We start from the raw sequence: 14,001 nt of genomic DNA on the forward strand, positions 1-14,001 counted from the left end.
AACCTTCGCGAGCCCGGGGAAAACCAATTAGGCACGGCAAGCTCCCCACGGATCCCTCTTGGAAGACAGATTCAGAATACAAACACGGGAGAGGAAACAGATCCCCGAAATAGAGTCAGGCAGGAGGGAAGGCTAGAGGGAAGAGGGAAGCCGTCTTTCCCTAGGGAGGGAAATCTGTCAGGGCCACTCAACTGTTTCTCTGAGGCTGCCAGGGAGAAGAGGTTTGTTTTTCTTTCAGAAAGACGGAGCCCTTTTCCCTACTGGGCTCGATTTCTAGTAGGGGAAGCCCCGCCCTTTTGGGCCGTTGATTGGCCCAACTTCTTTTCAGATAATTTATGCCAGCATCCTCTAGGAATGATTGGCTCCCTTGCTCAGTTCCCCTGGGAGTCGCATCCTACCTGGTTGGGAGGTGTACTGCCTTCCCACACTCTCCCTTCTGTACTCACCAGGCTGCATCTAAGGTGGGAGAAAAAGTCCTGGCTTGGAGAACTGAGCGGAAAAAGCGATCCCAATGGGTTCTTGGAAAACTCTTCTCTTCTCCCCTTTTCTTCTGTGGAGTCAAAGGAAAGGGTTGAGGTTGATGTTCCTGTTACTGACCCTGCACCTGGGAAACTGGTGAGTAAATTCAAGGACTCAAAACTATTCTTTGGTATCTACCCACTCCCCCCTCATTTCTCTTTTCTTTAAAAAATCATTCTAGGTTAAATAATTTGCATTTCCCTGGGCACATGTGCAACATTTTGCCATCAGTTTATTTTTTGATTAGATCTACTCTTTTTCTGATAGAATGAAATTAGCCTATGTGTGAAGTATGGAGATTAGCTCAGTTGTTTTTGACTTGAAGCACAGTAGAAATTAGTAAAGATTCAGTTACTGGAAGTGGGGAGGGGAGTAGAAATGTTTTCGCTACTACATTTAGAGAATGAATGCCACTGATGAACTTTCTGGATGATTCTGCATTTTAAAGACACAGTTATTTTAGAAACTTGTTACAGAACATGGCATGTATGATGCTTTTTATACACTAATATTGCCTTTTCCCTTACCTTTTTGCTATTCTAAAAAAAAAATCAAAGTTTTACATCAAGAAAGATCATAAATATGGCTAAAAATCCATCAGGGTTGAAACTATGTTACATTTAAGTTAGAAGTAACCATGTATATTTTACTGAGCCGGCTTTGAATTTTTTTTTTTTAACTTGGCTGTGTACAAGTAAATAAATATTGTAAGGTGATGTGAATGTCCCGTGTGTGTGTGTGTGTGTGTGTGTGTGTGTGTGTGTGACAGAGAGGGAGAGAGAGAGGGAGTGCTTAGAACTCAAGAGTAAAATGCAATCACTATAGAGATGGAAACATGCCTTTTTAAGTACTTGCATCACTGCTAAAATTTATTATTATGACGATTATTTTTAGCATATAGCTAAAGTGGATTTTTGCCATTACTAACAGATAGAACAACTGTATTTTCTCTCCAAAAATAGAGAATAAAGTATGCTAAGTAATATTAGACTTGCCAGAATATGTTTGACACCCAATGTTTTTTAAGTATTACAGTTTTAGTTTATTTACCCTTTTCCCTTAGAAACGTAAATGTTCTGCATGAGCACAAACATTCTACTTGATTAATTATTTCTTATATTTAAGCGCATAATAATGGTTTATTTCTTTGAATATATTATAAAATTATGGAAGATATTTTGGTAGGCCATAGATTAGTGCTCTCATGCATCTTCATAATATCGCAAATGAATCTGTGTTCTCATAAGTAAAAACAGACTAATCCAGTGATTTTCTGAAATAACAACCTGTAAGCTGATTTATCACTGTAAGTGCAAGTTTCTCTTGCAATCTAATAGACAAGCTGCTTACTAAAGGGCATACTGTCTACTTAAAGAAATGTTTGGTTTTAAATAATACATTTTCTTCTTGAGGATATTTACATTATGAGAATCATGATGGGTCTCAGACTCTCTTCAAGCTGCTCAGAATTAACAAGTTGTGTGGTGTAGTGGACAGAGATGGGCTCTGGAAGTCTGGAGACATGATTCTATGTGTCAAGGGTCCTTAACTGCTCTGAACACAGTTCCTTCATCTAGGAAATGAAGGGCAGTAGTAGATCATTTATGATTTCTTCCAGTTTTCATATTCAATATTTCTAAGATTTGAACGGAAACATAAAATAACTCAATAGCTGCGTCACTGGCTTTTCATAGCAGTTTTCAAGAGAGACATTCTAATTGGAAATGCCGTGTACTTTTTTTTTGTCATATGTATGAGTGAGAGAGAGAGAGATGCGTTATGCAGCTAAAATAAATAAATCATTTTATCATAGTACTATAGAGAATATGGATTATTCTGGCCAGTGAAAAAATACATATTAAAAAATAAAGCTGTATGTTGCTGTTGTAATTAACTCTTAGGGCCTCAGTTATGAGAGTGTATGTCTTCACTTTTCAAAGTAGCTACAGTTGTGATGAACTTTTTATCCTTTTCATATTTAGTTGAAGATAATTGATGTCAACATGTATAAACCATTTACATTCAAAATTTCTTCCTCCTTTCTTCTCCTTTTGAGGGACCTTTCTAAAACTAATCACAGATGGTTCTATTTGTAAGAATTTTGATGTCTGATGCCAGTTTCTAAATTAAATTTTCAAAGTCACCTATTTTGGGATTTACTGAATTGGAAGCTATTATTTTTTGTATCTAATCAAAGACAGTAGCTTGTTTACTCATTAGTTTTCATCAAGAGCATAAAGGAGAGGCACTTTATTGATTTTTACATTGCTGAACTATGAAAACCAATCCTGTTGTTGTAACTAAAAGCTGTAGTCATGGTTCCTATGTTTCATTCTCTGTGAGGCTCTATGGCATCTTGGCAAGTTGGTTAAGATCTCTCAAGCTTGATTTGACTTATTTGAAAAATAATGTTTTGAATTTAATGTTGAAAAAAATATAATTATAATCAGACTTTTGAAAAGAATTGAAAAAGTGCTTTGAGATTTTACATAGTCTAAAATGTAATTTACGGTAAGCTTTGACTAAGAAGTTGTACGTTGAGAGAGCTAAAGGGAGATAACTCATTTTTATTTCTAAAAACAATCTCGAGTCAATAATCATACAATTTAGCAGTCAGTTGCCCAAATGACAATATTCAAGTATAATTACATTATAAAATATATTATTTTAAAATAATTTCAGTAATATATTTTGTGGAGATGGTAATGCATGATTTTTCTTTAGGCATTCAGAGCTTTGGCTTCATTTTCTAATAAAATATAGATGTAAATGAGTACAAAATGACTAATGAAGCTCCATGATAATTAAATATTCAAAGAAGAACTGAGAGACAAAATGATTTTGAAGTTAAAATGCAAATGCTATAATTGATAAATCCCCTGTGTATAGAGTCTTTTTGGTATACTTGTCTTCCTTTTTATCCCATTATATACTATGAGTCACATTTCTGGCTTATCAACAAAAGGAAATGCTTGATTTTTTCATCTTAAAAATGAAAGAGACAAATCTAGTATTTTATATTTATATATTTATATAAAGGTGATTAAAATTTGTCTAAGAAAATAATAATGAAGGTGGGGTCCCAAAGAAGAGGAGACAGGCAGAGTGAAAAACTGAAAAAAAGGGCTCTTGAGATATTGTCAAAATATGATGAAATGACTGCCACAGGCCTCAGGAGAATAATTCACATATATGCATGCTACCAATTGAGAATCCTGGACTTGACCATTAGATGTAAATTCTAGTTTCAGCTCCAGCACTTCCCACTAGGCTGATTTCAGGCAAATCTTTGAGGCAGAGAGTCCTCGTTTGTGAAAAGTAGAACTGACATCTACCTTTCCAGCTTGTTTCAAGACCAAGAGAGAAAATTTTTGCAGAGTACATGGCAGTTAAAGTTTTAACTGAAAAGTCATAACAACAGATATTCTTGGAATCACAGTAATTCTAGAATTTTTTATTCTAGTTAAATTTAAGTGCTGTAAACTCCTTGAATCGTTTGTGCATTATTAAATATCTTTTGGATTATGGGAGAGATCATTCAGCGAATACTTATTGAATGCCTGCTATGTGCTCTACACAGTGCAACTTGCTGGGTTTACAGTGGTGAATAAACTAGACATGAGAACTAACCATATGGATAGTACTTGTGTCTAGTGTTCTACATGAGTACTACCATTATGCACACTGCTAAGGCTGAGGTTTATGGTATTAACCAAAGGAAAACATCTTGTAGTCAAAATAAGGAAATATACCTTCACAACTCCAAAGATAAACAGAGGAGTCTAAATTTTTAAGGTTAGTGGGTACTGATAGAAAAGATCATAATCAGGGAAAGAGAATTAGAACACCATGAGATTACTCATCTACAATACCAGAAAACCATGGAGGAAATGTCTCCAAAATTCTAAAGATAAATGTTCAACCTGGAAGGTTATACTTAGCCGAACTACCAATCAAAAATGAAGGGAAAATAAAGCCTAGATACTGTTATTCTCCCCATTTCACAGATGGAAAAACCAGGGCACAGCAATTTTTACGAACTCATTAAAGATCATCTTGCTGATAATGCTGAATCCAAGACTCAGATCCCATGTGCTCTATGCCCAGAGCCTGCATTTTTAATCACCTTTCCTCTAAGATTACAAATGCCATATAAATCAAAGCAATTAACATAACTGTGGATGAGGGGGTTGGAAAGTAAGGGAGGGAGGGATAAAAGGAAGAAAGGAAAGGGAAGGAAAAAAAGGAAAGGAAAGGAAAGGGGAAAGGAAGAGAGGAGAGGAGAGGAGAGGAGAGAAGAGGAGAGACAGTAAAATTGACAGAAGCACAGTAAGTTACAGTCTGCTGTGTATTTATCACATAATATAGAATATTATATGTAGCGCTGGATTAATTATTTTAGGAAAAACTTAAATGAACTGGAGTTCTTGATCTAGAAAAAACACCACTGGATAGACAGTTAAAAGCAAGAATTTTGAATTCAGGTAAATTTTGTTGCGGAATCATATATTCTTAAGGATGCTAGAGAAAATCATTGTTGAATTTATGTATAGATGTTACAGACAAACCATAAACAAGTAGTGAAAGCTATGTGAAGCCAGATTTTCATCAATACAAAAGCACTCTAACAAAATAATGGATGTCTTGTCACTAAACTTCAAGCAGAAGCTTGTTAGAGTTCTTGTACTCTGTGAGAGCCAGATGAAATTTATGTTTTTTTCTACTTTTAAATATCTCAGAATCTAATTCTATCTGTACTAAAATGGTTTAACCAACTAAAGCCCCATGTTTCAGGAAATATTCTTAGCTATTAATTCATTCAATAAAGTTACTAAGCATTAGCATTCATTCAACAAATATTTACTCAGTGCCTACCATGTATTAAGCAGAGGTCTGGGAACTGGAGATACAGTGGTAAGCAAGACATAATCTTTGCCCTACTAGTGTTTGTATAGTGTATACAGGACATATATGTGATAGTATACGTGCTGGACAAAGAAGGCAGAGCCCCTGACCCCAGTGAACTTAAACTCTAGTAGTTAATGTTGAGACGGTCTATCAATATAAACAATTAAAGACAATAAAATGCTATAACAGCTACTTGCAATTCTAGATGAGCTATAGTGGGGACACTAAGGAGACTGGCATCAATTGTAACTCTGGGAAAAGATTGAATGCTCTTAGCTGTCATAGGCATAAGTTCAGGTCAGTGTTAGTGAAAAATATACATAGGAAGATAACACTACTATTCTGTGGCCAGAGGTATGGTCTCACGGTTTGGTGGGCCTTTTGAAAACTATATTCCTAGGATAGCCTTTACTTTGGTCATCTAACATATGACATTAAGATAGCAACGTCCTATTAAAACCTATATAACTTAGTTTAGTAGTAAATTTTTGAACTGTAGGAATTCTTTCCTTACAAATGCAATTCATTTAGAGATTTAACATTTCTCCCTATTTTTAGACAAATATATTGAGTGACAAATATTTTGAGTAACACAGTGGTAGAGACTGTGCTAAATATTAGGGATATAGAAAGGAAGTTAACATAGACCCTGCACTCCAACCTGTAGGTAGATGAGCATATCAGAAGATCTATGATTAGAGTATAGTGGGTTAAATATGAAAATTTTAATATTGTTGTGATCAGGGTGTGATTTGGTTCTCCACATAGCTGTAGGGCCGCTAGAATCAAGGGTTCTGGAAAACAAGTTAATCTTTGGGTAGATTGCTAGGACCATGACTTGTGGTTGCAGAATTTGTGATCCATTTCAATATAGGCAGGTCATTTACCTCTCAGTCGGCCTAGATGTGTACCACTATTAGAATAATTTTCCAACACATGCAGTAGAGTGTTTTGAGCAGGGATTACTTTTCTACTAAATAGCCACATTGACTAGAACAATGTAGCCCTATTGGTTGGATTAAATTTAAGTTTTAATCAGACATCTGTGTTCTATAAACTAATTTGTTACTCTGTGCAGGTGTCTTATGAGTGTATATTTGTTTCTGTCATTTCCTTAGTAACAATTCTTTCTGAAAAACCTGCAAATTATCATAACTGGAGTTGACTAGAAAGAGTGTTTTGTTGTTTCTGTTCTACTCATTTGTATTCTCTCCCTTTTGAAGTGAAAGTTCTGAGAGGATACTTATGTCAATGAAACTATTTTACCTCTCACTTTATGGTCCCAAGACTTAGGGAAAAGGTATATCTTTTTGCATTCAAAAGAACAGACTCCCATTTCTTTCTTCCATTTAATTTTAAGATCTTTTCATATCGTTTATAATTTAATAAGTCTCAATATTTGCCTTAATTCTGCAAAAATTTTAGCAGCCTGATAGAATTTATCTGATGCATAAGTGCATCAGAGGCTTAGAGAATGTGAATGTCATGAAGTGTTATATGTTTCTAAGTCTAATTTATGTTCCGTTATGTTCTATGAATATAAAGTGGAACAATGGAAAATTTGGTGTTCATTTTAATATACTTTCAATCCAGTGGTAATTTTTTAATGGACTGTGAAGAAAATTATGGTTTCTTTCCCTTCCTCCAAAAAATATTCACATGGAAACAGTCTCAAAAGAACATTTATAATCTCTGTGTATTCATCATCCCCCTAAAGACTATTCTTTGGAAGCACGGTTCCCAATTTTCTAAACTCTGTTTTAACAAAATAACGTTGGCCTGCCAAAAAAGCAAATAAAAAAATCCAAAAACTGGCAAAATATATTGTTTTATTATTAGTACTAGTTGTTATTTTAAGGATCAATCACTAAACTATGAGCAAAGATGTTACAAAAAAATAATCTGCTATATTTTATATTTTTCTGTTTTTGTTTTCTTTCTAAAAATATGTCACTATACTAATTTTTAAAAATCGATTCTGATATCAATCTGTCCCTTTTCTCATTAACTAATATAACCCTACACTCCTATATCCTATCTAACCAGATCAAACTATGTTCTACTAGATTTAGAAATTGGCCATACCCCTTTTGAAACTAACAGTGAAGATCTCTGTGCCCAAAGTAATCTCTATTGCCATTAATTTCCTAACATTAGTGTAATTTTAAAGATGCTATGTATTCTACCTTACCAAGGAAGCTACATAAAAATCACAGTGGATGAAGATGTCACATTTTATTTTTTCTCTGAGACTAATATTCCACATCTCAAACTGTAGAATCATTAATATATAATCCAATTTCTGTTCTATTCTGTGGACATAAAATATTTTAAATTTTAAGTTTTTTACCACAAATAGTTTAGACCTTATTTTTCTTTACTTGTTTTCTTAAACAAACAATTTAAGTAATCTCTAAGTGATATACATATATATGTTGTTGAAATATATGGGAAAAACAAAACTTTTTTCCCTAATGTCATAATCGTTTTGATCATATAATGTAAATAATAATGGAGTAATACTTAGTCCATTCTACTCCTCAAAATTACTTAGCAATTTGGAGCCTATACTTCCAGATTTTTCCATAAGTTTAAACAAATATGTATATACACATTTGTGTGTACATTTTTTATACAAATGAAATCTAACACTTGTTTTTGTCACACAGCTAATATCAAAGATATTTTTCTAGATTTGTACACATACTTAGTTGTACCTCCTTTTTAATGATGATATGGCATTCTATATTAAGGAAGTATTATAATTTATTAAATTATTCTATTACAGATTCTCTGTCTTTTTTTTGTTTATTATGAATATTGTTACTGTGTATATATATACATATGTACATGCTTTTAATTTCAATATTTCATCAATGTTGCCAAATTACTCAATTTATTCTATCAGAGCAATTTATTCTATTAATGGTTATAAAAATGTCATTTATCTATATTATCAATAGTACTGAATGTAATGAATCTTTTAATATTTTGCCAATGTGATGGCTAAAATTTGTCACATTTTAAAGTTATTTTCCCTTGCTACCAGTAAATGTTAGCACGGTTTGTTATTTTTATTAGTCTTTTTTTCCCTCTGAAATTTCTGTATACCAGTTACATTGTAAATATCTTTGTCTCAATCTATCCTTTGTCTCCAGTCTTTGTCTAAACTGTCTTATGTCCTCCATGAGTTATTTTTCCTTTTTTTTGTCATTTTTTTTTTTCCTTTCCTGGTTTGGTTACGTGTTGCATAGAAAGACCTCCTCATCTCAAAAGTTAAAAAACGTTTTCAATATTTTCTTTAATAGTTTTATACTTTATTATATTTTGATCTTTAATATATCTGCAATTTATTGTCTAAGTAGTAATCTAATTTATTTTTTCTAAATGCTTGATAAACCTTTCAATCCAATTTACTGAATAATTCATTCTTTCATTTCTAAACTGACTAGTCACGTTTGTTGTATACTGAATTTCTAGACACTCGGGATCTGAATTTGAAGGTTTGATTTTGTTTTCACTGATTTCTTTATGTGTTATCACAATATGGTTTTGATTACAGTGACTTTATTTTGTTTTCTTTTTATTCTGGCAGGGCAAATTTCATCTAACAATCTATTTTTCAATAATTTCTTGTAATTATTATATTGATTCTTCTACTTAATTACAGTATAATGATTTTAATCTGTTACATAGGAACTGTGGATTTTAATTAAAACTTTATTAAATTTAGAAACTAATTTGAGAATTATGTATTAATAATATTGTTTTATAGCCAAAATATTTATTTGCCTTTATTTTGTTCTATTCTTATATTCTTTAATTGGTGTTTTAGTTTCTTCACATAAGACAGATCTTCCCTGCTATATTTTTTGTAATTGTTTTATAGATTGTATTGTCACTGTGAAAGAAATCAGTTTTTTTTTTTAAGTTTATGATGGATGAGTACTAGAATCAGAAAGCTACTGCTACTATGTTTTAAAATTTATATTAGGTTAACTACAATCAATTCTCTGATTAAGACCAATAATTACAGTTTTTAGTTGTTTATTTTCTTTATTCACTGTAATTTTACCTGTAAACAGCAAGATGATTTCTAATATTCGGTCCATGTATTCATTTACTTAGTGAATTTTTTTTTTATTTTATACCTACTATATGTCAGGCTAAGTGCCAATGGTATCACATTGAAAACCTTAACCCTGGCTTTCAAGGAGCTTACAGAGGGTCATAAATAAATAAAGTAAATAGCTAATTAAGATGCAGTGTGATCAATTTTATGGTAAAGTTAAGCACTGGACAGACTGGAACACACATTTAATATTCTAGGCATGCTTCCCTTCCCCCTCCTCAAATTTTCAAAGCATTCCTCCCTGTGCCTCATGTGATGGGTCCCAAATTCTTTTGTGTTAAGAGGATAATCACAGAATTGAGTGGACTATCACTTCACCTCTCTAAAACTCTGGAAGTTCAAATCTGTAACTCTATTATCTATCATCTTTTACTTGTTTCGCTTCCCTACCAACTTTTATGAGCAATAAAAATGATTCAGCATTACTACCCTAGAAAGAGCTTTGTACAAAAGAATTAAGCAAGTAGAATATAAAGGCAAAAAGAAAATAAGAAAGATTTTTAATTTTAACTTTTATTTTCTTTGACTTTCAGATCTAAATTCAGTGCCTATACATACTCTTTAAAAGTTAGCTCCTGTAGGCTTTGACATTAAAATATAGTCTACTCAGAAACATTAGAACAGGTATGTTTCTTCCCTGGAACTTGTCATTTGACTTATAGAAATGTATCTGATGTTCATAAACAAACACTAATTTGTCATGAGCAACAGATCACAGATGAGGCCTTGTTTGGAGCTTCAGCTGCACTTTTTTTTTTTAAATAACCCATTTTATTTATCCATTCCACTACTGATGCATATTTGGATTTTTTTTCTGAATTGATGGTACATCCACTAATGCTTCTCTGAACATTGTGGAACAAGCGTTTTGGTGAACATACTATGCAACTGTGTTGAGTATGCACCTGGGGGTGCAATTACTGGGTCATAGAGTGTGTGCACGTCCATCTTTAGGAGATAACACCAAGGAGTTTTCTAAGTGGTTTTAACAGTTTGCCCTCACAGTCCTATACAAGAGTTCCAGTTGCTCCACAACCTCATCAACACTTGGTGTTGTCAAGGTTTTTTATTTTAACCATTGTGGTTTATGTATAGTGGTATCTCGTGTTTTTAATTTATGTTTTCCTCATGAGTAATGATGTGGATTGTCTGTTCATGTACTCATTCTCATTTGGTTATCTTTGTGAAATGCCTGATCAGATCTCTGCCCTTTTTTTTTTTTTCTGATGGATCATCCATCTTTTTCTAAATAATTTATGGGAGTTTGTTACAATCTTAGAGATGAGTCTTTTTTTTTTAAGTTTTGCTATATGATTTAATATTATTTATTGCCTTGTCCTAAACAGCTTGAAATTCAATTTTGTAATCATAGCATCAGCAATATGTATTGTATTTTTTTTACATCTTTATTGGAGTATAATTGGTTTACAATGTTGTGTTAGTTTCTGCTGTATAACAAAGTGAATCAGCTATAAATATACATATATCCCCATATCCCCTCCCTTTTGCTTCTCCCTCCCATGCTCCCTATCCCACCCCTCTATGTGGTCACAAAGCACCGAGCTGATCTCCCTGTGCTATGTACCTGCTTCCCACTAGCTATTGGTTTTACATTTGGTAGTGTATATATGTCCATGCCACTCTCTCACGTTGTCCCAGCTTACCCTTCCCCTTCCCGGTGTCCTCAAGTCCATTTTCTACGTCTGCATCTTTATTCCTGTCCTGCCCCTAGGTTCTTCAGAACCTTTTTTTTTTTTTTTAGATTCCATATACATGTGTTAGGAAACGGTATTTGTTTTTCTTTTTTTTTTTTTTAACATCTTTATTGGAGTATAATTGCTTTACAATGGTGTGTTAGTTTCTGCTTTGTAACAAAGTGAATCAGTTATACATATACATATGTTCCCATATCTCTTCCCTCTTGCATCTCCCTCCCTCCCACCCTCCCCATCCCACCCCTCCAGGTGGTCGCAAAGCACCGAGCTGATCTCCCTGTGCTATGTGGTTGCTTCCCACTAGCTATCTATTTTACGTTTGGTAGTGTATATATGTCCATGCCACTCTCTGACTTTGTCCCAGCTTACCCCTCCCCCTCCCCATATCCTCAAGTCCATTCTCTAGTAGGTCTGAGTATTCCCGTCTGGCCACTAGGTTCTTCATGACCTTTTTTTTTTTCCCTTAGATTCCATATATACGTGTTAGCATACTGTATTGGTTTTTCTCTTTCTGACTTACTTCACTCTGTATGACAGACTCTAGGTCTATCCACCTCACTACAAATAACTCAATTTCGTTTCTTTTTATGGCTGAGTAATATTCCATTATATATATATATATATATATACCACATCGTCTTTATCCATTTATCTGTTGATGGACACCACCCAGGTTGCTTCCATGTCCTGGCTATTGTAAATAGTGCTGTAATGAACATTGTGGTACATGACTCTCTGAATTATGGTTTTCTCAGTGTGTATGCCCAGTAGTGGGATTGCTGGGTCATATGGTAGTTCTATTTTTAGTTTTTTAAGGAATCTCCATACTTTTTCCCATAGTAGCTGTATCAATTTACATTCCCACCAACAGTGCAAGAGGGTTCCCTTTTCTCTACACCCTCTCCAGCATTTATTGTTTATAGATTTTTTGATGATGGCCATTCTTATTGACCAGTGTGAGGTGATACCTCATTGTAGTTTTGATTTGCATTTCTCTAATGATTAGTGATGTTGAGCATCCTTTCATGTGTTTGCTGGCAATCTGGATATCTTCTTTGGAGAAATGTCTATTTAGGTCTTCTGCCCATTTTTGGATTGGGTTATTTGTTTTTTTGATATTGAGCTGCATGAGTTGCTTGTATATTTTGGAGATTAATCCTTTGTCAGTTGCTTCATTTGCAAATATTTTCTCCCATTCTGAGGGTTGTCTTTTCGTCTTGTTTATGGTTTCCTTTGCTGTCATCTGCACTGCCTTAATAGATTGATGGAAGAGCCTTCCCTAGGTGTCAGAACAAGGGCATGTTCATTGCAGTAAACTTTATATGAACTATATCCAGGGTGACTTTACAATTTATCATCCAAATTAGGCCATTTTGTGAGTGAAAGAGGTTACTATTAATATTGTAATTATTCTAGGACAACAGGTGTAAATCAAGATTGTCCTGGGAAAATCTTGATGAATATTTACCCTATGTATGAAAAATAGTTTATATTGATTGATTGACTTGCTATAGACATATATATATATTTTCTAGCTGTAAAGATGAATTCTCCTCATGATTATATGGCTTAGCATGCCTTGTCTTCACTTAACCTATCTCTTAGTTATCATTAGTTTAAAACTTTTGCTTGTTATATTCAGAAGAGTAATACAATCTTTAAAGTACTCTTTTACATACAATAATTTACTATGTAATCAGATGGATTTGTCAAGGTATTAAAATAAGTTAGTGAGACAAAAAAAAAAAAAAAACAACACTGACACAGGTGACTCAGAAATTTTCCTTAGTAACAAGTTACAAGTGTCAATTAAAGAATATGAGAAGCAAAAGCCTCAGAGAAACAGATGCCAAGTTGGGATTGGACATGTAAGAGATTTTCGAGAGAAATGCCTGTGCAGGGTAAACGAGAGGAAGTGGAAGTAAGCAGAGAGAGCCTTCAGGTAATAATGGAGGTCTGATCCCTGTGCAAGTATAAGCAAAGAGGATGTTTGGGTTAAACGAGTCTCAGACTAGAGAGCCCTACTAAACAGGCTTTGGCCAGGCCAGCAGGATTCATCCAACACAAGTTGCCCTTTAGAGGAGGCCCTAGTCTTGCAGGAACGGGTCTGTACTACCATTGCCACAATGTTCATTTATTGCCTGAAAGCAGCCTGGGGAAGCTTGGATCTGGTACAGATGCAGTGCTGGTCCAGAGGGCTGGTGCCTGGGCTGTCAGTCAACCATGTTCCTACCCAAGGAGAATCGAGTGCCAACTTTTTAAGACTGCCAATTTCATTTTCTTGGCAGAGTGTAAAGCTCTACTCGTCTCTATAAAAACCTCTACTTAATTACTTATTTTTTATGATTAGAAATTTATTTCAGGGCACTATCTGGTGTATAGGAAGAGGCAGTTCATTTTTAGGTAGGCATTAATGTCAAATTAACTCCTTTTCATGTAGTTATATTACAAGATTATGCAGAAAAATTGTAGTATACTATTAATATACAGAAAAAAATTAAATTTTCTGTAGCTCCACTAGCATAGAATACTTAGTGTATTCATTATACTGCTTTCCGGTTAAATCTTTAGCCATTTTATACCTAGGTTTTGATCAAGGCAAATTATTATATGTTACTTTGCATATAACATTAAATTATGAAAATAATTTAATATTTTTACAGACTTTTCATAATCACCAATTGAATGGATGCATCAATCACACCATATGGACATATAATACTTTAC

At 33.8% G+C, this 14,001-nt stretch overlaps 1 protein-coding gene across 1 annotated transcript in view; it reads left to right on the forward strand.

Moving 5' to 3' along the window:
• Positions 1-511: 511 nt before the first annotated feature.
• GABRG1 (gamma-aminobutyric acid type A receptor subunit gamma1) overlaps positions 512-14,001 on the forward strand; it is a 63,141-nt gene continuing 49,651 nt past the window's right edge. Inside the window, exon 1 of the mRNA XM_059924126.1 lies at positions 512-615. Within this exon, the coding sequence (XP_059780109.1) occupies positions 512-615 (104 nt within the window). The remainder of the gene's footprint in view (positions 616-14,001) is intronic.

This window comes from Balaenoptera ricei, chromosome 5 (assembly GCF_028023285.1).
Source record: "Balaenoptera ricei isolate mBalRic1 chromosome 5, mBalRic1.hap2, whole genome shotgun sequence".
NCBI classification, from domain to species: Eukaryota; Metazoa; Chordata; class Mammalia; order Artiodactyla; family Balaenopteridae; genus Balaenoptera; species Balaenoptera ricei.